This window comes from Mirounga leonina, unplaced genomic scaffold, assembly GCF_011800145.1.
Source record: "Mirounga leonina isolate KUSES-001 unplaced genomic scaffold, KU_Mleo_1.0 Mir_173, whole genome shotgun sequence".
Classification (NCBI taxonomy): Eukaryota; Metazoa; Chordata; class Mammalia; order Carnivora; family Phocidae; genus Mirounga; species Mirounga leonina.
The window spans coordinates 90,258,632-90,286,141 of NW_023270447.1; the positions used below are offsets into that span (position 1 = coordinate 90,258,632).

A 27,510-nucleotide genomic window follows, 5' to 3' on the forward strand; every position below is an offset into this window, starting at 1 on the left:
GTTGCTCCCCCCACAGCCATCGGCCCCTGCGCAGGGTTGCTCCCCCCCCAGTGCTGCCGCGAGAGGCGGCCTACCAGCTGGAGTGTAGCCGCTTGGCCTTGCCCCGCCGGGTGGCCATGCTGCCCACTGGAGCCACAGCGGGCCCTCCTGTTTCTGTCTGCCTTCAGTTTTGTAGGTATTTCCCTTCCCATCCTTAGTGATTTAGTTTTATTTTTTCAATGTGTAGGACACTAATATGCTTTTTGTTTTGTTTTTAAGATTTTATTTATTTATTTGACAGAGAGAGAGAGACAGCGAGAGCAGGAACACAAGTAGGGGGAGTGGGAGAGGGAGAAGCAGGCTTCCCGCTGAGCAGGGAGCCCGATGCGGGGCTCGATCCCAGGACTCTGGGATCATGACCTGAGCTGAAGGCAGACGCTTAACGACTGAGCCACCCAGGCGCCCCCTAATATGCTTTTAAAAGTAAAAATTCTACCAACAAGTGGTTTCAGAAGAGCATCGCTCCCTCTGTGTCCCTTCCACTGTCCTGACCCCGGGCGGGAACCGGCGCCGTGGCTCCCGGGCTGCTGCGTGTGTGTGCAAGTGCACACGTGTGTGTGTTCTTGGCTCCTGTTCAGCACGCAGGGGGCTGACTCCGCGTGTGTCCCTGCTGTCACGCCAGGCCGGCCACAGAGCGCTTCCCCCTCCTTTGCCAACCGCATGCGCTCCATCGCGCCCCACAGCTGTTCACGGATTTCCCGCGTTTGGATAGCTCGGCAGTTTGCGGGGCCTTGCCCCCCTTGTGGGGCCGCCGTCCGAGCGCTTGCTCGCTTCGCACTGTGGGGCTTGTCCTCGAGGTGCGCCCAGAAGGGCTTGCTGGATCGAGGGCTGGGACGGTGACCCTTGCCGGGAGTGGTGTTGTCAGGCTCCGGGGTCTGCTGCTCAGAGGGGCGAAGTGGCATCATGGTGAGTGACCATGAGTGAAGTCAAACGGGTGGTTGTGTTGTGGGTCGCCTGTTCACTGCTTCTGCCCGCTTTTCTGTAGTGTTCTTGCAGTTCTTCTTTACATGTTTTGCTCTTTGTGAGTGAGGGCATCTGCTCTCTCAGGTGAATTTGCAGATGCCTTCTCCCACTTTGCCATCCGCCTTTTCACCACATCCCCGTTTCTTTCCACGTCTTCGTCTGCTCTGGAGGCCCTAACAAAATGCCGTGTGAACCTCAGACACGTATCCCTGCCGTGCTGGAGCCCAAGTCCAGGGTCACGGTTTGGTTCTGGTGAAGCCTGACCCTGCAGCCGCTGCCCCTCCCACTGTGATGCCTCCAGGGCTGGGGTGGGGAGGTGGTGGGGGGTGGGGGGGGCGTGGCTGCAGACAACCTTTCCCGGAGTGCTGATTCCTAAAGAGAGCTGCCTTCTCCCAGGGCCCCTGGGGACCCCCTCACGGAAGGACCAGCCCTGGCCCCCGTACAGCCCTTCTCTGGAAAGTCAGCTGCTCTAAAGCATGCAGTCCCCTGTTGACCTGTGGGGGGGCCCCCGGCCCCGAGGAGTGGAGGGGCCGTGTCCACAGGAAGGGATGCCAGGCCGCCAAGTCTGAGCCCTGCCATCAAGGAGAAGGTGGAGGGAAGCAGAACAAGGCAAGGGGCAGGTTCTCCCGAGGAAGGCCGTGCACGTACCAGGGCCGCTGGGCCGCAGACTCCGTCTCCAGAGGCCCGGAGGCCGCACGCCTGTCCCCCTCACCAGGCACAGCTCCAAGCTCAGGACCATTTTGCCTTTGCTTCTTTAATTCATTGTCAAGTGACCACCTTTTTTGCAAAGAGGACCGAAGCATTATGACCCCTTTAGCCAGGGTGAAGAATTGTTCCAGGTTATGGAACTCTCTTAAAACCACAGCCCTGCTTGTCACTGCTCATGTGTATGTTTACAAATACTGTCCTTGGCGGAATGAAACGACTGTTTCATTCAGCTGCCGAGTTCACTGTCCGTCTGATTTACAAGAGGCTTTGGCATCTAATTGACCGGTGTCTGGAAGGACGACTTCGGGCTGATGACACCTCTCCTGTGAGCCTTTGCTTTGTCCGGTGGCATCACCCAGGCCCTGGGTGCCTGTCTCTCTCCTGACCCTTCACTTTGTAGGCTCTCAGGCCTTGTGCAGTGCACCGCAGTGTCCAAGGACTCGGTGTCCTTTATGGAGAATGCTGAGAAATGGGTAGCCTGGAGGCGGCCTTGCTCCTTGCTGGTTATCCAGCTCTCGCTGCTCTTGCGTGCCCGCCTGTCATGCGGGTGGATACCTGCCCCTCTGGAGGACGGTCCTTGGTCCCTGCCGCCTGCCGTGGTGGTGGGCGTTCTTGGGGCCGGGGTGCAGGTCACACAACAGACGCGCCTGCACCCAGCCCGGGGCTGGGTTCCCTCCGGAGGCTCCAGGGGAGAATCTCTGCTGCTTCTTGCAGGTTTTGGCAGCTGCTCTGCCCCCTTGGCTCATGGCCGTGTTGCTGCAGTTTCTGCCTGCACGTGGCCTCCCCTCTGTCTCTCGGTCTCAAATCTCTTTCTGTCCTGCTTGTAAGGACACTTGTCATTGGATTTGGGGCCCACGTGGATCATCTAGATCTCCTAATCTCATAATACCTACTTACAACTGCATGGACCCTTTCTCCAAATCAGGTCACAATCGCAGCATCCAGGGCTGAGGCTGTGGACCTGCCTTTTTGAAGCTGCTGTGGAGGCCCCCACAGGGAGCCAGGCTGTAGCATTCCCGGGGGTCAGGGTTGTTGTCTGTCTGGGTTCTGCCTGGTGGATGTTGGTGGCCCTTCTGTTCCACGGCAAACCCGGCTTAGAATCCAAGTATACTCCTTTGGCCTCTTACATATTGTTTGCTGTTATGATTAAAAGTCTAAATGGGGAACAATTCAATGGTTTTCTTCTCTTTTTTTTTTTTCTTTTCATGAAGCCAAACTCAGTTGGGCAGGATAAGATGTTATGAAGTAACTGACTTTATCTCAACCACTAGAATTCACCGACAGGAGGAGCCTTGTCATGTTGACCAGTTAAATAGTTGCTCTCGCTCTGCCCACCTGCTTGGTTGTGCCTGACCTCCTCAGAGCCAGGGACCGGGCTGGGGGGATCCGAGGGGCGTGGGGTTGGGGAGCTTCTCGCCTGTAGGTGTCACCCGGGCCTGGTGGAAGAGAGCGCGGGCTAATACGTGGCAACCGAATTGCCACTGAACCCTAATTGTTGCAGAAATCTTTGTAAAGGAGTGATCAGTGACTCGCTGTCTCTTCTTGTTGGAGCTGTTAGAGACAAAAGCGAGGGGAAGTGGATATGTGTATAACTGTCAGGTACTCCGCACAGGGGAGAGCTATTATTGATCAAGAACTAGGAAACCAAAGGAACTGTGAAATTGGAAGACTGCGTATCAGAATCACCTAATTTGAAAGATTAAACCAGAAGGACCTGCACAAATAGCATGACAACTTGGATACATATTTTATTTTTGATTCTGTAATGAACTGGATTTTTTAAGGAGATGGCTGTTTACAAAAGTAGTCTAGAAATGATTGAATCTGCATAGTTTTTTTTTTTTTTTTTAAGATTTTATTTATTTGACAGAGAGAGACACAGTGAAAGAGGGAACACAAGCAGGGGGAGTGGGAGAGGGAGAAGCAGGCTTTCCGCTGAGCAGAGAGCCTAATGCAGGGCTCAATCCCAGGACCCTGGGATCATGACCTGAGCCAAAGGCAGATGCTTAACAACTGAGCCACCCAGGCACCCCGCATAGTTTTTTTTTAGTGGCCTATTTTGCTAATACATTTATAGTAACTTTTTTTTTTTATTCTTATGTTAATCCCCCATACATTACATCATTAGTTTTAGATGTAGTGTTCCATGATTCATTGTTTGTGCATAACACCCAGTGCTCCATGCAGAATGTGCCCTCCTCAATACCCACCACCAGGCTAACCCATCCTCCCACCCCCCTCCTCTCTAGAACCCTCAGTTTGTTTTTCAGAGTCCATCGTCTCATGGTTCGTCTACCCCTCCAATTTCCCCCCCTTCATTCTTCCCCTCCTGTTACTTTCTTCTTCTTCTTCTTTTTTTTTTTCTTTACATATATTGCATTATTTGTTTTAGAGGATTTATAGTAACTTTTTAAAAAAGATTTTATTTATTGGGGTGCCTGGGTGGCTCAGATGGTTAAGCATCTGCCTTCAGCTCAGGTCACAATTCCAGGGTCCTGGGATCAAGTCCCACATCGGGCTCCTGGCTCGTTGGGGAGCCTGCTTCTCCCTTTCCCTCTGCCTCTCCCCCTGCTCATGCTCTCTCTCTCTCTCTGTGTCTCAAATGAATAAATAAAATCTAAAAAAAAAAAAAAAAAGATTTTATTTATTTATTTGAGAGAGAGACAGCACGAGTGCCGAAGGCAGATGCTTAACCGACTGAGCCACCCAAGTGCCATCAGTAATTTGGTTTTTATTTATTTATTTATTTTTATTTTTAAAAATTTTTTTAAAGATTTTATTTATTTATTTGAAGAGAGAGACTGAAAGAGCACATGAGAGGGGGGAGGGTCGGGAGGGTCAGAGGGAGAAGCAGACTCCCCGCCGAGCAGGGAGCCCAATGCGGGACTTGATCCAGGGACTCCAGGATCATGACCTGAGCCGAAGGCAGCGCTTAACCAACTGAGCCACCCAGGCGCCCAGTAATTTGGTTTTTAAAGAGCAGTGGATTTAGAGTCAACTTGCAGTCAGTACAGTTTGATGTCACCGTCATCAGCTAACGGGATGGGGAGCAGCAGGTATCTGGCATGTGTTGAAAGTGTTGAGCAGAGTCACATGTGTAGGCTTCTTACTTTGCTGGTTCTTTGTACTTCCAGGATGTGGTGGTGATCTCATTGAACTGGCAGGGACCCAAGTCCCCGCTCACCCCTGTGACCGGGGCAGATGGGGTGGTAGCCTAGCCCATGAGCTGAAGTTTGGCTCAGAATAGGCCCCACTGAAGTGAGGTTGGTCCACTTATGATGGGGCCTCAGGAAGAGGAATTAATTCAAGACCAGATGCTAACTCTGGACATTTCTCCCCCTGTGACTGAGGATCTAGCAGGACGGACGGGAGACCGTCGGGCAGAGGAACAGGACCGCCTGACTGGGGTGAGACGAACATCCTTCCTCTTCCATGTTGGGCGCTGCCCGCACATTCCCTCGGCTGCGCCGTGGCCTAGCTGACCATCGAGCCCTCTATGCTGGGCTCCAGCCAGAGTCCTTTGGTGTGTGTGTGTGACGATCTGCCTCGGGCAGATCCTGGCCGTGACAAGGGCATGGCAGCTTACCCCCATCCCCCAAGTAAGCGGGGTCCCTTGGGAGCCCCAGCTGCTCTGCTGCAGACTGGCCTTCTTCTGTGGCTTCGACACGGCCCGTGTCCGCGGCCCCCCCTCGGCTTCTCTCTCCTTGGGGACGATGTCTTTTACCGTCCCTGATGGGGCATGGGCTTCCTTTCCTTCCAGGAGTGTGAATCCCCCCCCAGGCTGCCCACCCTCTCCGTGCCCGGGGCCCGGATGGGGAGGGCTGCCTGGCTTAGCGGATGTGGCTGGTGGTCTAGGGACCAGACGGGGTCACCCCGTTCCTCTTCTGTCCTCACTGCAGAGGGGAGCGGACAGCCCTCTGCTGCCCGTGAGGAGGGCCTTAGGAGGCGGAAGGCTGTGCTCACGCTCCGGTTACTGCCTACACCTTCCGGTTTTTCTCCTCCCGCATCACCAGTGTCACCGCCAGTGCCAGGTGGCGGGCAGAGGCGGGGTGGCTCCTGACCCCGGGGCTGGACTGTTTCAGTGTGACTCTGGTCAGGACGGCTGTGCGCCAGGGCTGGAAAGCGCCTTGCTGGGCTCCCAGTCCGACCGGCTTGCCGAGGGCCCTGTGGCCTCCGGCCGAGAGCCGGCCTTCCTGGAGTCCTGATATGCTGCCTCCCGGGGAGCCTGTGGCCTCTGCCAGTCGGGGGCTCGGCGGAGCCGGGGTATCTGACGGTGCCTCTCGCACGGCGGCCATCGCAAGTCTCAACTGCCCAGCTGAGCAGGGGTTCCAGGCCTGGAGTGTGGCTTTATTTGTAATTCTGAGTGAACCGATGAAGCTTAATGGTACCATTAAAACATGCTGAGTCAAGCCTGAAACCGTATTTGAGAAAATGACTTTTCCCTAATCCCAGGTTTTCCTTAGTGTCTTCATTGCTTTCACTTGGCCAGTGATAGAGAAGGCGGAAGAAGGAACGGCACAGAAAATTGGGCCTGGCCGGTTTCCCAGGTACACAGAGTCACATATGTGAAATGTACCGTTTGTTATGAGCGGAAATGTAGCTGGAGAAAATGTGTGTGAATAATACCAAATTGAATTCCACGTGCATCCTTCATTATCACTAACACCAAGCGTCATTCCTAGTGTTTTCCTAATGGATGTGGGTAGATGTGGGCAAGAGACAGCGTGCTTACAGATCTGCACAAAGAGCCTCGGGGAATCGGTGGTCGGAAGGATGGTGTCGGTCTTTAAAAGAAAAGCCGCTGCTGCCTTGAGCCAGAAGGGAGATCCATAGAGGAGAGGGTGCTGGTTAGGTTGGCAGGGTGGTCTCAAGGTGGGCGGCTACTTCCCTGCCCTCCGAACTTCTGTGTCGTGCCCTCCTGCTCTGGTTCCTTCTGCGTGACCCTGCCTGGCCGAACTGCTCCCTCGTGACATCTGCAAGGTGGGTCTCGTGTAAGTCATGCACCGACGCGCGTCGTTTCCCTTCTAGGCAGCCTCGGTCACCTCTCTATCCAGCGTGGCGTGTATGCACATGGTTCGCTGGGCTGTCTGGAACCCCTTGCTGGAAACCGGCTCCGGGAAGGTGATCTTACCTCTGCAGGGTGGGATCCGGCCCAACCCCTCGCGCTGTCTGGTCTATAAAGTACCCCCGGCCAGCATGAGCTCCGAAGAGGTAAGTTGTTCAGATACTTCGTGAGTATGACTCTTTGCCCGTGAGCTTCTAGCAAGTTCATACATTTTCAAAACCAGAAGTTGACAGGTTTGTGGATGTGTCATGAGCAGAATTTTTTCATCTCATGGATGTGCCCTTAAAGGATGAGCATGATTGCTGACTCACGTCAGCTGTGAACTGAGGTGAGTTTTTATCTTGGGGCTTAGGACATCCCCATTCCCACATCAGTCTCGCAAGATGGCCAGAGGGCCTGTGGCTTTTATTTGTACACGCTGTGCAAACAGGGTCCACTTCTGTGCTGTGCGTGTCCATGTGGAGGATGGGCCTTGTGCGGTGCCAGGGCCGTGGTCAGCGCCGGGCAGTGGGAGTCAAGCCTGGCTCATCTCTGTGACTAGTTTCTCGTGCCTGCTGGCCCTTGGCTCCTTCCAGCTTTGCATGGAGGGCAGGCCACAGCAGGAGTTTAAAAATCCATGTTTGGAATGAAACTTTCTCTGAACCCTGGTAGAGAAGACAGGTACAGGGGGGTGGGGACGGTTGAAGGGTGTGCGAGGGGTCTGCTCTGCCAGCCACTGCCAGCCTCGCCCGATGGGTGGCAGGGACCCAGGGAGCCACAGGTACCGCGGGAAAGTGCTGCTGGCGACGGAAGCCCATCCCGATGCCAGCGTCACCCAGTGTCGCATGCAGGGTGCTTGGATCTGCCCGCGCTCCTGAACCGCGCTCCGTCTGTCTCACGGTGTGGCGAGGAGCCTTTTACTGCTCACCCGTCTCATTTTTCTTAGGTGAAGGGACCGTCCCTGGCCCTTCAGAGAGTCGTCTGTGTGCTGACCTAGCAACAATGTTATTTTCAGTGTTGTTATTTATCATGTGGGTAATGCTTTGCAGACCTGGATAAGGGAACAGCTGATTGTGCAGCTTTTCTTATTACGGGACTGTCTCATTATGGGACCGCATTTTGCTGCATTCCCTCACAGACTAGTCTGAGCCCTTATTGTAAAACTGCCATTAGAGATCCTGAAGCCGTTGCCTCTCTCTCTCCCTCTTGGTATGTATATATGTATGTATTTAAATATTTATTCTTTTTAATTTTAGCCTTGTCATGCCATGACATTCCCTTCACTTTCTAAGTGTGTAAACTGTATTGGGGGTAAGTGTTTGGAAGACTTGACTATCTTGAGGACACAAATATATCAAATACTGCCATTTTTCACAAGGAATGTCACTTCTAATTGGGGTTTCTCAACCTCAGTGCTGCTGACATTTTGGGCCAGATAATTCTTTGCTGTGGGGATTGTCCTGTGCTTCAGAGGATGTTTATCCCCAGCCCTGGCCTCTACCCGCTAGATGCCCATAGCGTGCCCCCACCTGCGACACACTGAGTTGTCTGTGGACATTGCCAAATGTCTCCCGAGGGCAGAATTGCCCCTGGTTGAGACCACTATTCTAAGCATCTATAACTAACCTAAAATAATGAACCAAAACTGGTCAGAAACTTAATTCTGCTTCCTCCTCTGCTTCTTCCTGCATTTGTCTTCTCCAGCACCGTCAGCCTCTGTCCAGGCAGACGGTGTGGAGGCCCATGTGTGCCTCGTCTCTGCCCCCACCCGGGCCATTCTGTGTCTTACTCGTCCATTCAGTGAACTTCTACTGAGCACCTATATGTACCCTTGGAAAAACATCCCCGATCCCATGAACTTACCCTTAAGGGGAAGTGGCAGATATTAATCAGAGGAAAATATAAATATTAGAAACATCCCATAATTTTTGGCTAAGTAAATTTGGGGGTTTGTGTTATGATTATTTCAATGTTATTTCCTGTATAAGTAAGTAGTGTATTATGATTGTTTTCTTTCTTAAACAATGCCTGTATTTTTCCAAGTAATTGTCTTTTAAAAAAATTTTATATCTCCAGAGGCAGCCACTTTCAACCCTTAGCTGTGACTTATGGTGTTTACTTTGTTTCCAAATATTATGCTTCTATTGCTATTTCTTAGTTTATCAATTTTAGATATTATGTATTGACTTCCAATAATGATAGATGAGAACTTTAGCTTTTAGATACACTCCTATGCTCTTTAAAGAAACCACTCTGTCCTCCTACTGTGTGGCCTTGGATTCAGGGACTGTTTGTTGCCAGAAGCGTGCAGCACAATGGGGTCTGGCTCGAGGGTTGTGAAGCCCCAGGGAACTGGACCAGTCTGGGAGAGGGAGGGGCTTGGGAAACAACCCCATAACATCGTTTAAGAAATGCTGGGTTAACCCTCAGGCTGCACATGCCTGAGCCTGACCCTGAACTGCTGTACCAAAGACCCAGAGAACTGACTGGATACACCAACCCCATCCCAGTGTTGCCCTGGGTGGATCACATGCAGGAGGGATCCGAATAGTTCTGCACGGGTTTGACAACCCATAGAAGGCTGGTTGGAAAATGCGGCCTGAACCTATTGTGCTGGTTTCTGACGAAACAGAAATATCAACATACTCCACAGGATTTAAGTGAGACTCAGAATCTCCTAACATAATATTCAAAATGTCTGTGATATAATCTAAACTTAATTGACATGCAAAGAACCAGGAAAATCTCAACTTTTAGAGAAAAGACACTCAACAGACACCAAAACATTCCATGCAAACACTAATCAAAAGAAAACAGGAGTGTCTGTATCAACACCAGATAGAGTGGACTTTGGAGCAAAGGAAATTTCCGGGAATTAAGAAAGATATTACCCATGATAAAAGAGTCAATTCACCAAGGAGACATAGCAGTCCTAAAAGTGTGTGCATCTAACACAGAGCTTCAAAATACATAAAGCAGAAACTAATTAGTAGAAGTGAAAGGGCAAACAGACAAATTTATGGTTATAGTTGGAGACTTTAACACCCCTCTAAGTAAACCAGGGAACACATGGAAAATCACTGAGGACACGGAAGAACTGAATGACATCATGAACCGTCGGGATCGACATGACTTCTATAGAACCCTGCACCCAACAGCAGCAGAACGCACATTCTTTTCCAGTGCACAGGGAACATGCAGACAGACCGCATCCTGGGCCATAAAACAAACCTTCACAATTTCTAAAGAATTGGAATTATACAGGGTATGTTCCGTGATCATAATAGGATTAAACCAGAAGGCAATAACAAAGATAGGGGTAAAAAGTATGGGCACTTGGGAAGTAGACAATACATTTCTAAATAATTCATAACTCAAAGAGGAAGCCTCAGGAAGAAATAGAGGATGTTTTGGACTGAACAAAAATGAAAATACATCAGAAGGTGGAGGGTGCAGCTGATGAGTGCTTCCAGGGAAATTGATAGCATCAGGTGCTTGTATTAGTACAGAAGAATGGTCTCCATTCAGTAATCTTATCTTCCACATGTAGGAGCAAGAGAAAGAAGAACAAACTAACCCTAAAACCAGCAGAAGAAAGTGGTAATAAAGATAAAGAGCAGAAACCAATGAAATTGAAAACAGAACAGTACAGAGACAATAGAGAACAAAAATAGAGAAAATCAATGAAACCAAAAGTGGATTCTTTGAAAAGATCAATAAAATTGATAAACGTCCAGAAAGAGCTACAACAAGAGAGGACTCAAATTGCTGATGTTAGGAGTGGAAGAAGGACCATCACTGCTGGCCCCACAGGCATCAAAAGGACAGTAAAGGAACACTGTGAGCAACTCTGTGCCTATAAATTTGGCAATTTAGATGAAACGGATCAATTTATCTTAAACCAGAGATTATCAAAACTCACCCAGGATGAAGTAGACAAACTGAGTAGTCCTATGACTATTACAGAAGCTGAATTTGTGGTTAAAACACTTTTGAGAAAGCAATATCCAGGCCTATTCACTCTGAATTCTACCAAACGACTTAAAGAAGAAAGAAGAGCAGTTTTATTCAATCTCTCCCAGGAAATAGAAGGATGGGAACAATTCCTAATTCACATAATGGGGCCTGTACTATCCTGATAACAAAATTAGAGAGAGACAGCATAAGAAGACCATGGACACATGTCCCTCATGGACATGGCTGCAGAATCATCAACAGAACACTCATAAATTGAATCCAACAATATGGAAAGAAGACAACACCATGACCAAGTGGGGGTTTGTCCGAGAAATGCAAGGCTGTTTTTGTTTTAAAAATTAATAAATATAGGGGCGCCTGGGTGGCTCAGTCGTTAAGCGCCTGCCTTCGGCTCCGGTCATGATTCCAGGGTCCTGGGATCGAGCCCCGCATCGGGCTCCCTGCTCGGCGGGAAGCCTGCTTCTCCCTCTCCCACTACCCCTGCTTGTGTTCCCTCTCTAGCTGTCTCTCTCTCTGTCAAATAAATAAATAAAATCTTTAAAAAAAAATTAATAAGTATAATTCACCATAGTAGAGCCTGAAGAAGGTAAACTGTATAATCATAGCAATTGACACACACAAGGCATTTGACAAAATTCAACATTGATTTATGATAAAAAAACTGTGAGCAAACTAGGAGAAGAGAAGCCCCTCCTTCTGCTCGGGGGCATCCACACAAACCCGTCAGTGAGCATCCTACTGAGTGGTGAGAGGTGGGGTGCCGTCCCCCTAAGATCAGGGACAAGTGAGGGATGTCCACTCAGCATCCAGAATCTTGTTCAGCATTGTACCCGAAGTCCTAGCCAGGGCATGAAGGCAAGAAGACAAAATAAAAGACACACAGATTGGAAAGGGAGAAACAGAACTGTACTTGTTTGCAGATACCATTGTTGTTTGTGTGGAAAATCCCCAGGGATCTACAAAAAAACCCTGCTAGAATAAATTAGTGACTTTATTGAGGTTGTGGGAGACAACAGGAGATCAAGATAGAAAAATCATTCATTTCTGTATGTTAGCAATGAAAAGTTGACAAGCAAAATAAAAAAAAAAAGCAATATTACTTACAAAGCCCTTTCCCTCAACGAGATAAATCTAATAACAGGGTGTTTACGGGATCTGTCTGCTGCGAACTGTAGCACGTTCCTTTTGCTGCATGTCACTATTCTTGTCGTGGTTACTCTTGGTCTTGGGTGAGATCACAGAGGACCTATGTAACTGGCGAGACACGACATCTTTATGGATGGGAAGATCCAATATGATAAAGATATAAATTCGCCCCTAATTCATCTATAGATAATGTAATTTTAATCAAAATCCCAGCAGGGTTTTTTTTTTTTTTTTTTTTTTTTTTGTCTACATATAGAAAAACTGATCCTAAAATTTATACAGAAAGGCACAGGAATTAGAAGAGTCCAAAGAATTTTGACCAGAGCAGTGAAGTTGGAGGAATCACACCCCCCTGTTTGACATTTAGAGTAAAGCTTCTGCAGCCCCTGTAAAGGGCTGTGTGAGGGATTGGCACGTAAGTCAGGGGAACAGAACAGAGAGTCTAGAAGTAAACCACAGTGTCCTATAGAATGAACTCCACACACACCACATGACCCAGCAGTCCTGGTCCCGGAGACATGAAGACTTAGGTTCACACAGAAACATGTGCCCCAGGGTTTGAACCACCCGCACTGAAAAGAGCCCAAAAGTTGCTTAAACGTGTGAATGCATGAATAAACCGTGCACGTCGTACCATAGAATGCCGCTCAGCAGGAAAAGGAACCGACGACGGATATGTCCTACTGCTTGGATGAGTCTCATCAGCATTGTGTGGAGTGCAGGAAGCCAGGCTCAAAAATGATCTGTCATATGGTTCCACGTATATGACATCCTGGAAAGACCAGGCTGCCATGATGGAGGGCAGCTCAGTGACGGTGGGGCCAGGCGGGGGCAGCACGAGGGAGCATTTGGGTGATGCACCGCTCTGCGCCCCGATTGTGGTTGTGGTTACATGTGTTAAACAGAACGATACACCCACATTTAAAAGGTCAGTTTTACATAGGGTTGTTTAAAAACACAGGCAGACCTGGAGAAATGGGATTTCTGCTTGTGTAAGAGTCTTCCCTGCTAATGTGGTCTTCTGGGATGTTAATGCCACGGCTGACTGTTTCTGCTCAAGAAGTGACTTGATTATAATCTAAACACACGAGGCTTCAGCCGTCCCTGGGTTGACGTCGACTTTGGGCTGGGGGAGCCATTTCTGGCTGTAACACAGGGGCACTGGTGAAGGGAGGTGGCTGCCATTGTTCTCACTGTGTCAACCGTAGGTGAAGCAGGTGGAGTCGGGGACCATCCAGTTCCAGTACTCGCTGAGCCCCGAGGGACACCTGGACACAGCCACGGGGCTCGTCCACAGCCCTGAGGCAGAGCGGCAGCCTTCCAGGAGGCCACCCACATCCCCTGCAAGTAAGTGTTTGCAGAGAACTGACTTTTCGAGCGCATGGCATGACTTTATCTGTTCCCGAGGAAAAATACTTAGTCCAGTACAATAACATTTATTCGGTAATTGCCACAGATGGCTTTAATTTGGGTCCGTTGGCTGAGCTTTTGCTTAATATGGGGGTAGAGAGTTGGACGGTGCCAGAGTGTGGCCCAGCACCTTGTCACCTGTTTCTCACAGCCCTCTGACCTAAGGCCTGTGGAAGGCTCTGCCGGTGACACTCAATGGGGCAGGTAGCATGGGGCCCTGCAGACGCGGGCTCGAGAGTTAGAGCGTGGCCAAGAGCCACGGGCTGCCGTCTCTGGGGCTGTTAATGTGCCGGCCATTTGTTGTTCTGGAAAGTTGCTTTCTACTCCCTGGAAGCGCTATCCGGGAGTGGGGTGTCTGATCTCAGCTTGTGGCTTTGATAAAGGGAGCGAGGGATACCAGGAGAGTGACGTCCTTCCTGGGGGCAGTGACGTGTCCGTGTGGGTGCGGGTAGCAAAGGAGCGATGGCTGCTGGGCTTGTGTCTGGCTGGCTCAGCGCCGCTTGGCCTCCGCCCAAGGACCCCTGAGCCAGCGTCTGACTGAGAAGCCCACCTGTCAGGCCCCCGCAGGGGTTTCGTCAGAGGGGTGTTGAAGAAGTTCACTCTGCAGGGCACTGAGCCCTGGCCCGAGGCTTCTAGAGATCGCTCCAGCTGAAAGAATGTTCTAGATCATAGGAGGTTCATCTCTTAGAAAGTTAGGAAGGTAGGGAATGAACAAATGTGTAAGCCTGCAGAGGGGAGCTCAGTCCTGGTCTGTCTTCCCGATGGACGCTGCTCGTCTCCAGGGAGGACCTGCCGGTGTCTTGGCTGCAGGCGCTGGAGCAGAGGCACTGGTGGGTCTGGGACTCGTTTGGGGCTGATTTTTTATGAGTTGAGATTCTAGTTTATGGAAACTGGTCTTGTTGAATTTAATTTGACAGTTGGGGGAAGCAGCCCACTTATTTCTTTGGCCTAGACCTTGACACAGTGGCCACTGTCTTCATGGTCTTCCAGGGTTTTCTGAGATACCTGAATGTATTCAGGTACCAGACAAATAGTCCGTTGCTTTGGGACAAACCACATCATTAAGCATTTTCCTACTTCTCAAAAAGGCAGTGCATTTGATGGTTTTAGTTGTTCTTTCAATTTTTGAATATCATCATGCTCACCAGCTTGTTCCCAGGATTTCTGTTTATCACCAGAGTGTCTATTGATAACCAGTCTTTAACGTCCGCGGCCCCACTGGCCGTGGGGCTGTTGCCAGGATATCCACTGGAGTCCCTGCAGTGGTGGGTGGAAGGCATGTATTTTCTGTCAGGGTCCATGTAGAGCGTTTCCAGTTTTTCTTGATAAAGTTGAACGCCTTGAAGGCATGGAATATATCGTTTAAAAATACTAAACAAAGGGTGCAATTTATTTCCCACCCATTCTGTAAATCTAGCATCTTCCCTTCCTTGACGTATATTCGTAGTTACATTTTATTTTTTAATTTTTTTAAAAGATTTTATTTATTTATTTGACAGAGAGGGAGAGACAGTGAGAGAGGGAACACAAGCAGGGGGAGTGGGAGAGGGAGAAGCAGGCTCCCTGCCGAGCAGGGAGCCCGATGCGGGGCTCGATCCCAGGACCCTGGGATCATGACCTGAGCCAAAGGCAGACGCTTAACTGACTGAGCCACCCAGGCGCCCATAGTTACATTTTAAAAATAAAACAAATACCGACCTCTGAGAAAGGTAAATATGAAAGATAATGTCTCAGATTATAAAAACAGGTAAACATTGTGATTAAATATTTTTGATGAAGTTACTCAAAAAAGGACTGTAATGAAAGGCAGTAGGCGTAGTTCCTCTCCGTCTGCGGAAAAGCCTGGATGGATGGAGTCCTTGGAGGACACGCCTGCACAGCTAGCTTTGTGGGGAAGATGGAGTGACTTTTCCCAGAAAGGAGTTTTCAGGGGTTTAGTTTACGGTGCCTTCATGGTGCTGGAAACAAGCAGCTGGTTTCTTTGAAGACTTTCTGATCAAATTAATTCTAAGCAATGATGGGATTGCCTGGTCACTTGGCTGCCTCGGGCGCGCACCAGGGGTATGGGCCGTGGGCTTGGGCTCACCTTCTCAGTTGCCTTGACTTGTCGTGTGCGGATCTGGGATTTAAACCTGGTCTGCCACTCCCTCTGCTTCCTAGAATTATCTGTTAATTGATTTTTTTATTTTTAAAAAAGATTTTATTTATTTGAGAGAGAAAGCGTGCATGCATGCAACAAAGGGGGGCGCGGGGGCAGAGGGAGAAGCAGGCTCCCTGCAGAGCAGGAAGCCCGACGTGGGGCTCGATCCCAGGACCCTGGGATCATGACCTGAGCTGAAGTCAGACGCTTAACGACTGAGCCACCCAGGCGCCCCCATTAATTGATTTTTTGCTTGGGATTCACGGAGATTCTTGGATCTCTGGGTTTATAGTTTTCATCACATTTGGAAAAATTTTTCATCCCATCCTTCAGTTTCCGCGTTCTCCCTCCTCTGCAGCCCCCGTCACACAAACGTCAGGCCTCTGGAAGTCCTGCTGCACGCAGCTCGCGGCGCTCTGTTCCTCGCACTGCTCTTGCTTTCTGCACTGGAGACGGTTTCTGTTGCCGTGTCTTCAGGGCCGCTCTCCTCTCTTCTGTGGCGTCTGGTCTCCTGTGCACGCCAGCCAGGCTGCTTCTCGTCACAGATGCCGTTGTTTCATCCCAGGAAGTTCTGTCTGGGTCCGTTTTACATCTTCCCTGTCTTCACAGGGCATGTTCAGTGTGTCCTCTAGCTTTCTGAACACATGAAATGTAGGTTGTAACTCCTTTAATATCATTGTTTGTGAATTCTGATAATCTTTGTTAGTTCTAGCTCAGTTTTTACTTATTTTTATTTATTTTTTTGAGAGAAGGAGAGAGAGCGAGTGGTGAGGGCAGAGGGAGAGAGAATCTCAAGCAGACTCTGCACTGAGCATGGAGCCTGATGCGGGGCTCGATCTCATGACCCTGAGCTCGTGACCTGAGCCAAAACCAAGAGTCAGACACTTAATTGACTGAGCCACCAGGTGCCCCAATTCTCGCTCAGTTTTGATTGGGTAATTTTTATCCTAATTTGGGTTGTATTTTTCTGCTTCTCTGCTCTCAGTATTTTTTATTGGATTACAGATATTGTGAATTTTCCTTTATCGAATGCTAAATACTTTTGTATTTGATAAATACTCTTGAGCTTTGGGAACAGTTTGATCCTTTTGGATCTTGCCCTTAAGATTTGTTGGATGGGGGGCGCCTGGGTGGCTCAGTCGATTAAGCGTCTGCCTTTGGCTCAGGTCATGATCCTGGGGTCCTGGGATCGAGCCCTGTGTCCGGCTCCCTGCTCAGTGGAGAGCCTGCTTCTCCCTCTCCGTCTGTCTGCCACTCTGCCTACTTGTGCTCTCTATCTCTCTGTCAAATAAATGAATAAAATCTTAAAAAAAAAAAAGATTTGTTAGATGGGACCAGATCAGCTTTTAGTCCCCACTGACAAGACCCCTTTGTGTCCTCTACCTGACATCTCCCGAATTACGAGGTTTTCCATTCTGGCCTGCGCAGTGGGCCTGTTTCTGGCCTCCTATAAGCACTAGGGACTGTTCCAGTGGCTCTTGCCCCAGCATTGGGTACTTTCCTGATCAGTCATCTGCTGGATCCTAGAGGGGACCCTCTGTAAATGAACAGAGCTCCCTTTCTGTTCACCTTGTCCTGTCTGGTGCTTGGCTCTGCACACTGGAGCTTCCTCAGTCTTGGACCCCCAGCTCTGTCTTCTCCATCAGGGGTCCCCTGTGCCCCATCTCCCTGCACCGTGACCGGAGACGCACTAACTGCTGTAAGCTGGGGCAGTTGCAGGGCTCCCTTCTTTTGTTTCCTGCCCCTCGGGATCACTGTCCTTTGTTGCCTGACTTCTATTGTCTTGAAACCTGTTGTTTCATATATTTTGTCAGCTTAAAAAAATTTGTTTCAGATGCCTTTGTTTCTGGTCACTGTTTCTTGACTCCATGTTGGCCAGAAGTAGACGTCTTTGCCTGCTGTTCATGGTTTCTGGGCTGCTGAAGTCCTCCACCCCAGGGCTGATAGTCCCGTGGTTCTGAAAGTTTTCCCGGCTGCCTTGTGCTACCGTGATTCACTAGACATGCTCTGTGTTTTTGTGACTTTGAGTCGGGCTCATGCTCTCTGCTGGAGCGTATCTCCCCTGTGCACTGCATTTATTTTACTTTGAGATGGATTCTTTTTTTTTTTTAATTAAAAAATTGCATGGTTAAGAACAGCCAAGGCAGTTTTGAAGACGGAAAGCGGCTTCACCTTTCCTGATTTGCAGATGTATAGAGTTACAGTAATTAGAATAGTGTGGCATTGGGACAGAGATAGATAAGAAGATGCAATAAAGAGTGTGATGGATGGACAAGTTATAAATGAGTGTGTGCTTTACTATTATTGTCGTAACAAATTACCATAAACGTAAAGTGGCTTAAAATAGTACGAACTTACTGTCATACAGTTCTGGAGGTGAGAAGTCCAAAATGGGTCTCTCAGGCTGACGAAGAGGTCTTGGTGGGGCTGGTTCCTTCTGGAGGCTCCGGGGCAGACTCTGTCTTCTTTCCAGCCTCTAGCGGCTGCTGGATCCTTTGGCCCCTTCCTCCCTCTTCAGAGGCACCGGGCAGTTTCCAGATCTCTCTCTGACTCTGATCTCCTGCCTCCCTGTCACGTATAAGGACTGTTGTGATTGCGTTGGGCAGACCCGATCATCCAGGAGTCTCCCCGATGAGCAGCCGTTGTTACAGGCTGTGCAACATCATTACGTTGACGGGTTCTGGGGATTTCTGGGGTGGGAGCATTGTTCTGCTTACCAGCAGGAGTAGGGAGGGACCAGTCGCTTAACCGTGTGGGAATGACTGTCCATAAGGGACATATAAAATTAGATCCTAATTTCATATCATGTGCAAAAATAAATTTTGGGTGGATTATGAAACAAAACTCTAGAAGTGGTAGAAAACTCTAGAATTAGAAGATTAGAAAGAAGAAAGATTGTAGAAATAGCTGCTCCAGATCAATAAGAAATAACGAAAATGGGAAAGAAAAATGGGCAAAGCACATGAACAGGGGATTTCCATGGAAGAAGCCAGGGTGGCCAGTGAGCAGGAGACAGGGCTCGGTGTCACCAGTGATTGGAGAAATGCACAATACAATGAGGAACCATTTCATTGCTCCCCCCTCCCCACCACTGGGGAGATGTACTTGTCTTACAGCATGAGGTCCACGAGGATGCTCGTGGGGAAAGAGGGTCTTACCACGCCGGCAGGAATGCCATGCAGACAGATGCTTTGAGGAGCAGTTTCATAATATTTAGTTCATACCCTGTGACTCAGAGGTGCTGTTTCTAGATGCCTGCAGAGACCAGCTGGTTCCTCAGTGCATGGTGGCCTGCCCACTCCCCCTGGGGGATGGAAAACAAGCTGGTGTATTTGGACGACCAGATGCCGTACAGCAGTCAGAATGAACCAAGTAGATCTTGGCATGGCCTCGGGGATGAATCTTCAAGACCGCGTGTGGAGTGAAGACGGCAAGTTCTGGAAGGAAGCGTATGACGTGGCAGTCTTCAGTAACTTTGAGAACAGTCACGTGTATCGTTGACGGGTGTGTGTGTGCTGATGGGATGACCCTGGACCACTCGCTGGCTGTCTCTGTTCCTCAGTTTTCTCAGCTGTGAAATGGGATGCAGCAAAGGCCTGAGTAGGAAAAAACAAAACTTGAGAAACCTTAGAAAAAAAACTGGAGGATATTTTCATGACTTTGGGGTTAGGAAAGCTTTCTTTCTTTCTTTTTTTAAAAATTATTTTTTTATTTTTTATTTTTAGAGATTTTATTTATTTGAGAGAGAGTGAGTAAGCACGAGCGAGCATGAGCAGGGGGAGGGACAGAGGGAGAGGGAGAAGCAGACTCCTCAATGAGCAGGGAGCCTGATGCAGGGCTTGATCCCAGGATCCTGGGATCATGACCTGAGCCAAAGGCAGATGCTTAACTGACTGAGCCACCCAGGCACCTAAAAGGAGATCCATTTTAAAAAGAAACAATAAGGGTGCCTGGGTGGCTCATTGGGCTCCTGGTTCAGCGGGGAGTCTGCTTGTCCCTCTGCCTCTGGCCCTCCCCCTCCCTCTGCTTGTGCTCACACACACACACACACACACACACACTGTCTCTCTCAAAGAAAATCTTTTTTTTTTTTTTTAAAGACAATAAACAAACTACCAAATATTTTAGGTAGCAAAAAGAAGAATGTACCACGCTGGTGCGAGATGTGGATACTGGGGAAGCTGCATATCTGGGGCAGGGAGTATATGGGAATTCTCTGTCCTTTCTGCTCAGTATTGCTATGAATATAAAACCGCCCTAAAAATAAATCCTATTTAAGAAAAGAAAGAGATAGAGGGAATGACTTGTGGGAAACTTTGTAGTTATGCCCATCTTGATTTGATTCACTTGTGTTCAGGATTTCTGTCTGTCTCCATAATTGAGCTTCCTCTGTGGCAGAGGTCAGCAGACTTCAAGGCCAGATAGTAAATATTTCAGCCTTTGTGGGCTGGATGCCCTACCGCAGCTCCTCTCCGGTGCTGTCTGGTGAAAGCCATACAAACGAGCTTGGCTATGTTACAATAAGAGTTCATTCACAAACACAGGTTGTGGGCTGAATCTGACGGGTGGGCCGTAACGGGCGGATCCCTGATCTATAGCTTTCTTTTTTGTCATGTCTTTATCAGGTTTTCGTATTTGGAGTGTGCTAGTTTTGCAAAATGAGTGTTTAGTTAGGGCTCTCTAGAGAAACAGAACCAGTGGGCTATCCATGTAGGAAGAGATTTATTATAAGAAGTTGGCTCACACCATCCATGGTGGCTGAGAAGAGGCTCAGGAAAGCTGCTGGTGTAATTAGTTCGAGCCCAGAGGCCTGAGAGCCAGGGAAACCCACTGTACAGATTTCGGTCTGGGTCTGAAGGCCTGAGAAGCAGGAGCATGGAGGGCAGGAGAAGATGGGTGTCCCAGCTCCATGGTCAGGCAGGAGGGGCCCAGTTTCTCCTTCTTCCACTCCTTGGTTTTATTCAAGCCCTCATCATCCCACAGATGGGATGATGCCCAACCACACTGGGGAGGGCAGACCGCTTCCCTCAGTCGGTCTATTCAAATAGTAATTTCATCTGGAATCACCTTCACAGAGACACTCAGAATGATGGTCGGCCACATATCTGGGCCCCTGTGATCCATCTCGTCTACTCGACACAAAAAATTCATCATCACAATGAGTTACGATGCTTTCTATCTTTTTCTGGGCTTTAAAATAGTTTCAACAGAAGGCAGGACCTGTTTCTTGAAGGTTTGATAAAACTTACCTATAAAGCCATCAGGAACTTAGTGCCTTTGGAAACGATTTTCGGACAATGTTAATCTTTTTTTTTTTTAATTTTTATTGTTATGTTAATGACCATACATTACATCATTAGTTTTTGATGTAGTGTTCCATGATTCATTGTTTGCGTATAACACCCAGTGCTCCATGCAGAATGTGCCCTCCTCAATACCCACCACCAGGCTAACCCATCCTCCCACCCCCCTCCCCTCTAGAACCCTCAGTTTGTTTTTCAGAGTCCATCGTCTCTCATGGTTCGTCTCCCCCTCCGATTTCCCCCGCTTCATTCTTCCCCTCCTGCTATCTTCTTCTCCTTTTTTTCTTAACATATATTGCATTATTTGTTTCAGAGGTACAGATCTGTGATTCAACAGTCTTGCACAATTCACAGCGCTCACCATAGCACATACCCTCCCCAGTGTCTATCACCCAGCCACCCCATCCCTCCCACCTCACCCCCCACTCCAGCAACCCTCAGTTTGTTTCCTGAGATTAAGAATTCCTCATATCATTGAGGTCATCTGATACATGTCTTTCTCTAATTGACTTATTTAGCTCAGCATAACACCCTCCAGTTCCATCCCCATCGTTGCAAATGGCAAGATCTCATTCCTTTTGATGGCTGCATAATATTCCACAGACAATGTTAATCTTGAAAACAACCAAGGTTATTGAGCAGCAATTGGATTTATTCCAGAATAGCAGAGGAATTGCAAATGGGGATGTGCAGACCATGGTGAAAGCTAGGCCAGTCCCAAGAGCAGAGGAGAGCGACGGCCCGCTCATAGAGGGAAGGAGGAGGCTGGGAGGGGTGGTTTTGAGCAGAAGTTCACTGGAGTAAAAGAGAGCTCTGAGTGGCAGCTTCTCATGGGCTGCAGGTTCCTGCTGGTCCCCAGGCACGGCCAGGTGGGGGTGGGGGCACCCTGCCGACCCCCGCTCCATCCCCCATCTCGTTGGGGTTTCCTTGGCTCGTTTCCACAACCTTTAAGTTTCTGTTATGGTTTATGGCTCTATTTAGGTTTTCCATCTCAGCTCATGTTAACTTTGGGGATACATAGTCTTGTAGACAAATGGTTAATTTCATTTAGTTTACTAAGATCCTGAGATAAACTTGTATCTAACATAAAAATCCTAATTTCTATCTCTGTGTAGGTTCCCTTTGTCATCCCTGATCTTTTGGTGAGTCTCTCCTTCTCTCGGTCAGACTTATCAGAGGTGTTTCCCTTTCATCCTCTGTAAGGAATCAGCTTTTGGTTTCCTTTATTGGTTCTCATGCTGTTTTGAAGTTTCTGATTGTATCTTTAATTTTAATCTAATTAATTATAATTTAATTTTATATGAGTTTGCCTTTATTAATCCCCTCCTCTTTTTTTTTTTTAAAGTTTTAAAGAAGTTGAATGTTTAGCATATTTCCATTTGTCTGTTTAATGAAAATATCTAAGGTCTTGTGGTTTCCTTCCAAGTACCTCTTTGACTCTATTTCAGATTTTTTGACCTGTGGTGTTATTTCCTAAATTATTGGTTTCAATTTCTATTTCCCTTTGACCTCGAATTTAGAAGTGAAAAAAAATAGTCTCGCGTTAAGGTATCCACACTGAACTTGTCTTGCTTGTCTTCAGAGCCCCGAGCAGCCATCTCCCTGGTGAGCGTGTACTTTCACCACCCACAGCTCTTTGGAGATCCGTTGTTTATTTCATCCTGTTGTTGGTTCCGGGGTCTCCTCCTCCCCCCCTGCCCTTGGACTGAATCAGTCCGGTTTGCCATGGTGACAGATAATCCCCAGATCTCACCGGTTTAAAACACAAAGCTTTGTCTCCTGCTGTCCCTCCCCATCCGTCAAGGGTTGGTAACAGCTCTGCCTATTGTGGTCACAGATGGCAGGTGTCATCTGAGTTCCGCTGGCCACAGCGCCACAAAGAAAGGGACACGTCAGGGGAGCCTGCCCCATGGTCAGAGGCTCTGGCCTGGAAGTGACACACAGGACTCCTCCCGGCTCAGGGGTGGGAGCCAGCCAAGTGCCCACACCCAGTGGCAGGGGCTGGCAAGTGACCTGGACGGTGAAGAGGTGCAGATCTCTGTTGTGGGCATTTGCTCAACACTGAGCACTGTCCTAGGAGCATCTCACGAGTGGGGGCTGTGTGTCCTCCTCTTTTTGCCCCCCAGGGTCCTGGCCCAGGAAAGCACTCGGCACATGTTTGCAGAGCTGATTTAAGGCTTGGCTGCATCCTGGCACTCGAGTTCTGTCTGTCTGTCTCTCTGCCTCCCATACCCGGTCCCCTCACCATTGAGCTCTCTCATTGTTGGCTTCCTTCCAGGAAGAGTTTCTCCCTATAGCGACCCCAGGAGCTCTGAGGTTACGTAACCTTGGGTAGTTTGTGTTCAGGGGTCCCATACAAGTCCTGAGATGGAGCCCCTTCCCTCTGCTGTGTCCCCGGCCTTTACCCAAGTGGTTAAGAGCTGGGAGGGTGCTGCTCTCGGAAGAGAGTGTGGAGTCAGGGTGGGGAAGGCAGTTGTGTCACCCATGGATCGAGGGCCTGACCTTGGGATTCCAAGTCCCAGGCCGTTCCCCGGCACGCTGCTGCTTCTGCGTGTGGTGGTATCCCGGCTTTGGCCAGCTTTTCCTGCATTTCGAGATGTTCGAACCAGCGGATGTTAGCAGTCCCTGCCCCTCTGTGCTATGTGAACAGGACAAGCACCGGGGAGCCGGCCTGTCCTCCAGAAGCCCGCCCCCTCCAGCTCCACACGGGCAGCTGGGCAGAGTGGCGCCAGCGGAAGGCCGGACGTTCTTGGGCTCCGAGGCATGCTGAGGTTCGGGGGGAAGGGGCCCCTCCCCACAGAGACAGCTCACTCTGGGCTCCAGCTCGGTCTCTCTGATGACCGGGTAAGGGTGTGTCTTCCCCTGCAGAGCTTGGCAGACAGGTCGCTGGAGGGTTCAGGATCTGGTACATGCATCCTCCATTCCCCACCGCCTTTTGGGGGCCAGCAGGTCTGCACGGGTGGAACCTGATTGCATTTGCTTTACTTAATCAGGATTTATCGCTGCGTTCATGTCACACCCATGTGATTGCTTTCATCCCAGGTTCACTCGTGTTTAACTGGTGATGGAAACTTTCCCTCCTTCAATATTTTACCAACTTACACGGTTCTGTTAGAAATCTTGATGACATGCGGCTGTCACGTTAAATGAGGGACTTTGGCTCTCTGTCATGAATTATCTTTTTTATGTCCTCTGTAGAATTAACAAGGGAGCTGAGGCCCACTCCTCACCATCCGGGAGGGAGTGCACGGAGCCACTAGAGGGCAGTCGGTCTTGGTTTTTTGAAACTTGGACTTTCCGCGATTTGAAAATCAGCTGTGGAAGGGGTCTCGGGAAATATGTCATCATGGTGATTCTGGAATGCCCTGACTTAGGTTCTTGGCATGGTTGTGACCTTTCTTGTGTCAGTGCTGTAGGGATGTCCAGCAGGAGGCTCCCTGCCCCCAGGGGTCGTGTCACCCAGGCAGTCATGCAGGAGGGGGTTTGAACCGCCCGGCAGGAGCCACGTGAATGGGCAGATGTAAAGGGATGTGTGCGCTCTCTTGGAGGCCGTTAGCGGTGGCTCAGAGCAGAGGTCTTGATGGGGGACAGGCCACTGCCGTGGCCAGCCCGTGAAGGTGACCCCCGCATCGGGCTTTGGTCACAGCGTTCCCCAGTCCTCTGGGGCCTGGTTAGCTGAGATAGGGCACCTTGCGCATCTTGGTTTTGGAGTACTGCCAGCGACAGGATGGACGGAACCATGACACCTTTGTAGTGACACTCCTTGTCAGCAGCGGGAACATGCATTTCTCCCATGTCCTCTCTGCTTAGGGAACATCTGGGTATGGTGCCAACTTGCATCCCTTGCACCAAAGAGCCCGGTCACTCGCATGGGTCCAGAGCATAACTTCCCGGGTGCTGAAGTGCACGTTGGATCCTGGTGCTCACTTAGCAACACTCTGGTGACTGCTGACACAGGGGTGGCAGTGGAACCTCGGGACCCCTAGGTGTGCTCGGGACGCATGTCCCTCGCTGGCCCTGACTGCCCAGCCTGCTCGAGCAGCAGGTGGCCGCGGTGGTGGGGCTTGTGCAGCTGCAGGTGTGGACACTGTGGGCGGGCCTGGGCTTGCTCTTAGGCAAGTCCAGCCCCCCGGCGGCAGCCCCCATGTGTGCTGGGCCCCCCAGGTGTCCCGTGCGCAGGAGCACCTCGGCCACCTGTGCTCTGTGCTCCTTCAGCACTGAGACCACAGCCACCCCGTCACTGAGCTGTCTGCCCCTTTATCTCTGCACAGATCGTGCTCATTTCCCCCATTTCCTGGGCTCTGAATCTTAGGGAGAATAACTTTTTACCCCCAAGTAAGTAGAATGAGGGCCTTTCAAATGGGTTTGCCATATGAATTCTTAGTGTCTGAAGAACCATTAAATATTGATTAATGCTTTCTTTTCAAGGCCCAGTGGGACATTTATTTTCCCAGTTTTTCTTTAAATCATGGCGACTCTGTCTTTAGTGGTGATGACCCCTTCCTCTTTCCTGCCTTTTGGTGCCGGCTGTTCGCCCCATCCTGTAACATCGCCGACCCCTCCCTTCCAGTCCGAGGCCTGAGCCAAGCGGCCGCCGCCTCTGCCGGTGAAGGTCTGACCCCACAGCTAGACACAGGCGGGTTTGTGCTGCTGGACAGCGTTTTCCTCTATGAACACCCCTCAGGCCTGTCTGCTGACTCCTTTCCTCAGTTTCCCCCCAGAATGCACAGCTGTGTTTGAGAAAAGCACTCTCAGGAAGACAGCTAGCATTTTGGGATAAAGGGCTTCGGCACTACCTGCTACCCAGGTCTGGCCCGTGGCTGGTGACGGACAGGAAGGTGGTCGCGCTGTGGGCCCCCCAGCGTTTCTAGGGGGGCTTCTGTTCCCTCCAGCCTGGCCTTCTGTTGACCTGTGTACTTGTTTCTGTATCTTTCTGTGGCCCCTGTCCAGTCCCCTCACCAGAGCCACTGTCTGGGCAGTGTAGACGGCTCCGACTTGCGCGATCCTGCGTGGTGTGCCCTCCCGGCAGAGAAAGCACCCGGACACAGGTCTTTGTGTGACCCAGCGGGACGCGGACAGCCCAGATGTCGGTGACGGCAGTTTGGGCTTCTAGAAGCTGAATTGACAGAAGGGAGGCTTAGACCATTGAGCTTCTGTTGACCGCGATTTTCAGTGAGTTGAGGCTGACTGGGGAGCAACAGAGTGTCAGGGAAAATTAATCTTCAGACAGGTTGCAGACCTGCTGCAGCAGGAGCTGTGAGCTCCTTGGTCTCAAGCCGTCAGTGGGGACCCTGTCTGCATGGCATTTAGCCCTGGTGGCGGGGGAACCACGCATGTAGTCCCTTCCTGCTGTTCTCGGCACTGTCTCTGAGGTCAAGGCGGGACACGGCTTCCCGGGCTCTGTGGCCCGTGGGTTGCCCAGGGCGTGTGCCAAAGCCGTCGGTCCTCTCTGCGTTTCCATGTTCTTCTGGAAACCAGAGCCCTGTGGCTCCCCAGCAAGGGGCACGTGTGGGGAGAGACTCCGGGGCCAGCGGCTGCTTAGGGTGTCTCCGTTGGCGCGGCCGAGCTGACCACTGTCACTGGTTCACCTTGTAATGATCATTAAATTAAGTTTTAAGTTCTTTTTAATTCCACAAGCGATACATGGATATCCATGCTCACTCATGCGCATAAAGGGTGAAGCGACAGCCCCTTACCCTCGCCCCCGCCCTGTGAACTTCGGTGGATTTACCTATGGCTCCTGCCTCTGCTATGCTTTTTCTTTTTTTAAAGATTTTATTTATTTATTTGAGAGAGAGAATGAGATAGAGAGCACGAGAGGGGGGAGGGTCAGAGGGAGAAGCAGACTCCCTGCCGAGCAGGGAGCCCGATGTGGGGCTCGATCCCGGGACCCTGGGATCATGACCTGAGCCGAAGGCAGTCGCTCAACCGACTGAGCCACCCAGGTGCCCCACTACGCTTTTTCTTTAAACTCTCTTCCCCTTTAACATGGATGAGCGGACACAGGCAGCTTGTCCGGTAACCTGCCTTTCCCACTCTCTAGCTTCTCTTGGCAGCTTTTCCATGTCAGGACGCCCCGACGGCCTGGGGTGAGCACACACGATCAGAAAGCATGAGGCCAGGCAGGTTGGGGGGGAGCCGGAGTGACAGCAGACGACCTCAGGTTCCATTCTCCCAGGCTGTGACCTGGGGGAGTGGCCCTTGCTCTTGCGTGCGCCCCAGGTCTTCTACACGCTGCTGAGTGATCGGATGGCCCAGCACCCGTGGCAACACCGGCCCCAGCCAGGGGGCAGACGGGCCAGGCCCTGACTGAGTTGGGCACCCCCGTGGCTCATGGGCGCCCCTCCCCCCCCTCTGCTTCCCCCCAGGCCCGCCAGCGCCGCAGCAGGGGCTCGCTGCCCTCCAGGACTCGCCTGTGGGACCAGGGGTAAGTCCAGCCCGAGAGGCCTGTTTCAGAATTCCAAAATCAGTTATTTAAAGGCCCCAGGGGCAGGACACTTCTCTGCATCTTAAAAACAGTGGTATCCTGTTTGCTTTGCTGAGGCTGGGGACCGGGGGGTGTGCTGGCCGTGTCCTGTCCCTGTCCTGTCCCCGTCCTGTCCCGTCCCTGTCCCATCCCGTCCCGTCCCCGTCCCATCCCCGTCCCGTCCCGTCCCCGTCCCGTCCCCGTCCCTTCCCCGTCCCCGTCCCGTCCCTGTCCCGTCTCCGTCCCGTCCCGTCCCCGTCCCCTCCCCGTCCCGTTCCCTCCCCATCCTGTCCCCGTCCCCGTCCCGTCCCCG

At 50.4% G+C, this 27,510-nt stretch overlaps 1 protein-coding gene across 1 annotated transcript in view; it reads left to right on the forward strand.

The window, feature by feature from the left end:
* NPHP4 (nephrocystin 4) overlaps nt 1-27,510 on the forward strand; it is a 115,395-nt gene that overhangs the window by 45,840 nt on the left and 42,045 nt on the right. Inside the window, exons 11-13 of the mRNA XM_035019936.1 lie at nt 6,739-6,921; nt 13,087-13,225; nt 27,100-27,158. Of these exons, the coding sequence (XP_034875827.1) occupies nt 6,739-6,921; nt 13,087-13,225; nt 27,100-27,158 (381 nt within the window). The remainder of the gene's footprint in view (nt 1-6,738; nt 6,922-13,086; nt 13,226-27,099; nt 27,159-27,510) is intronic.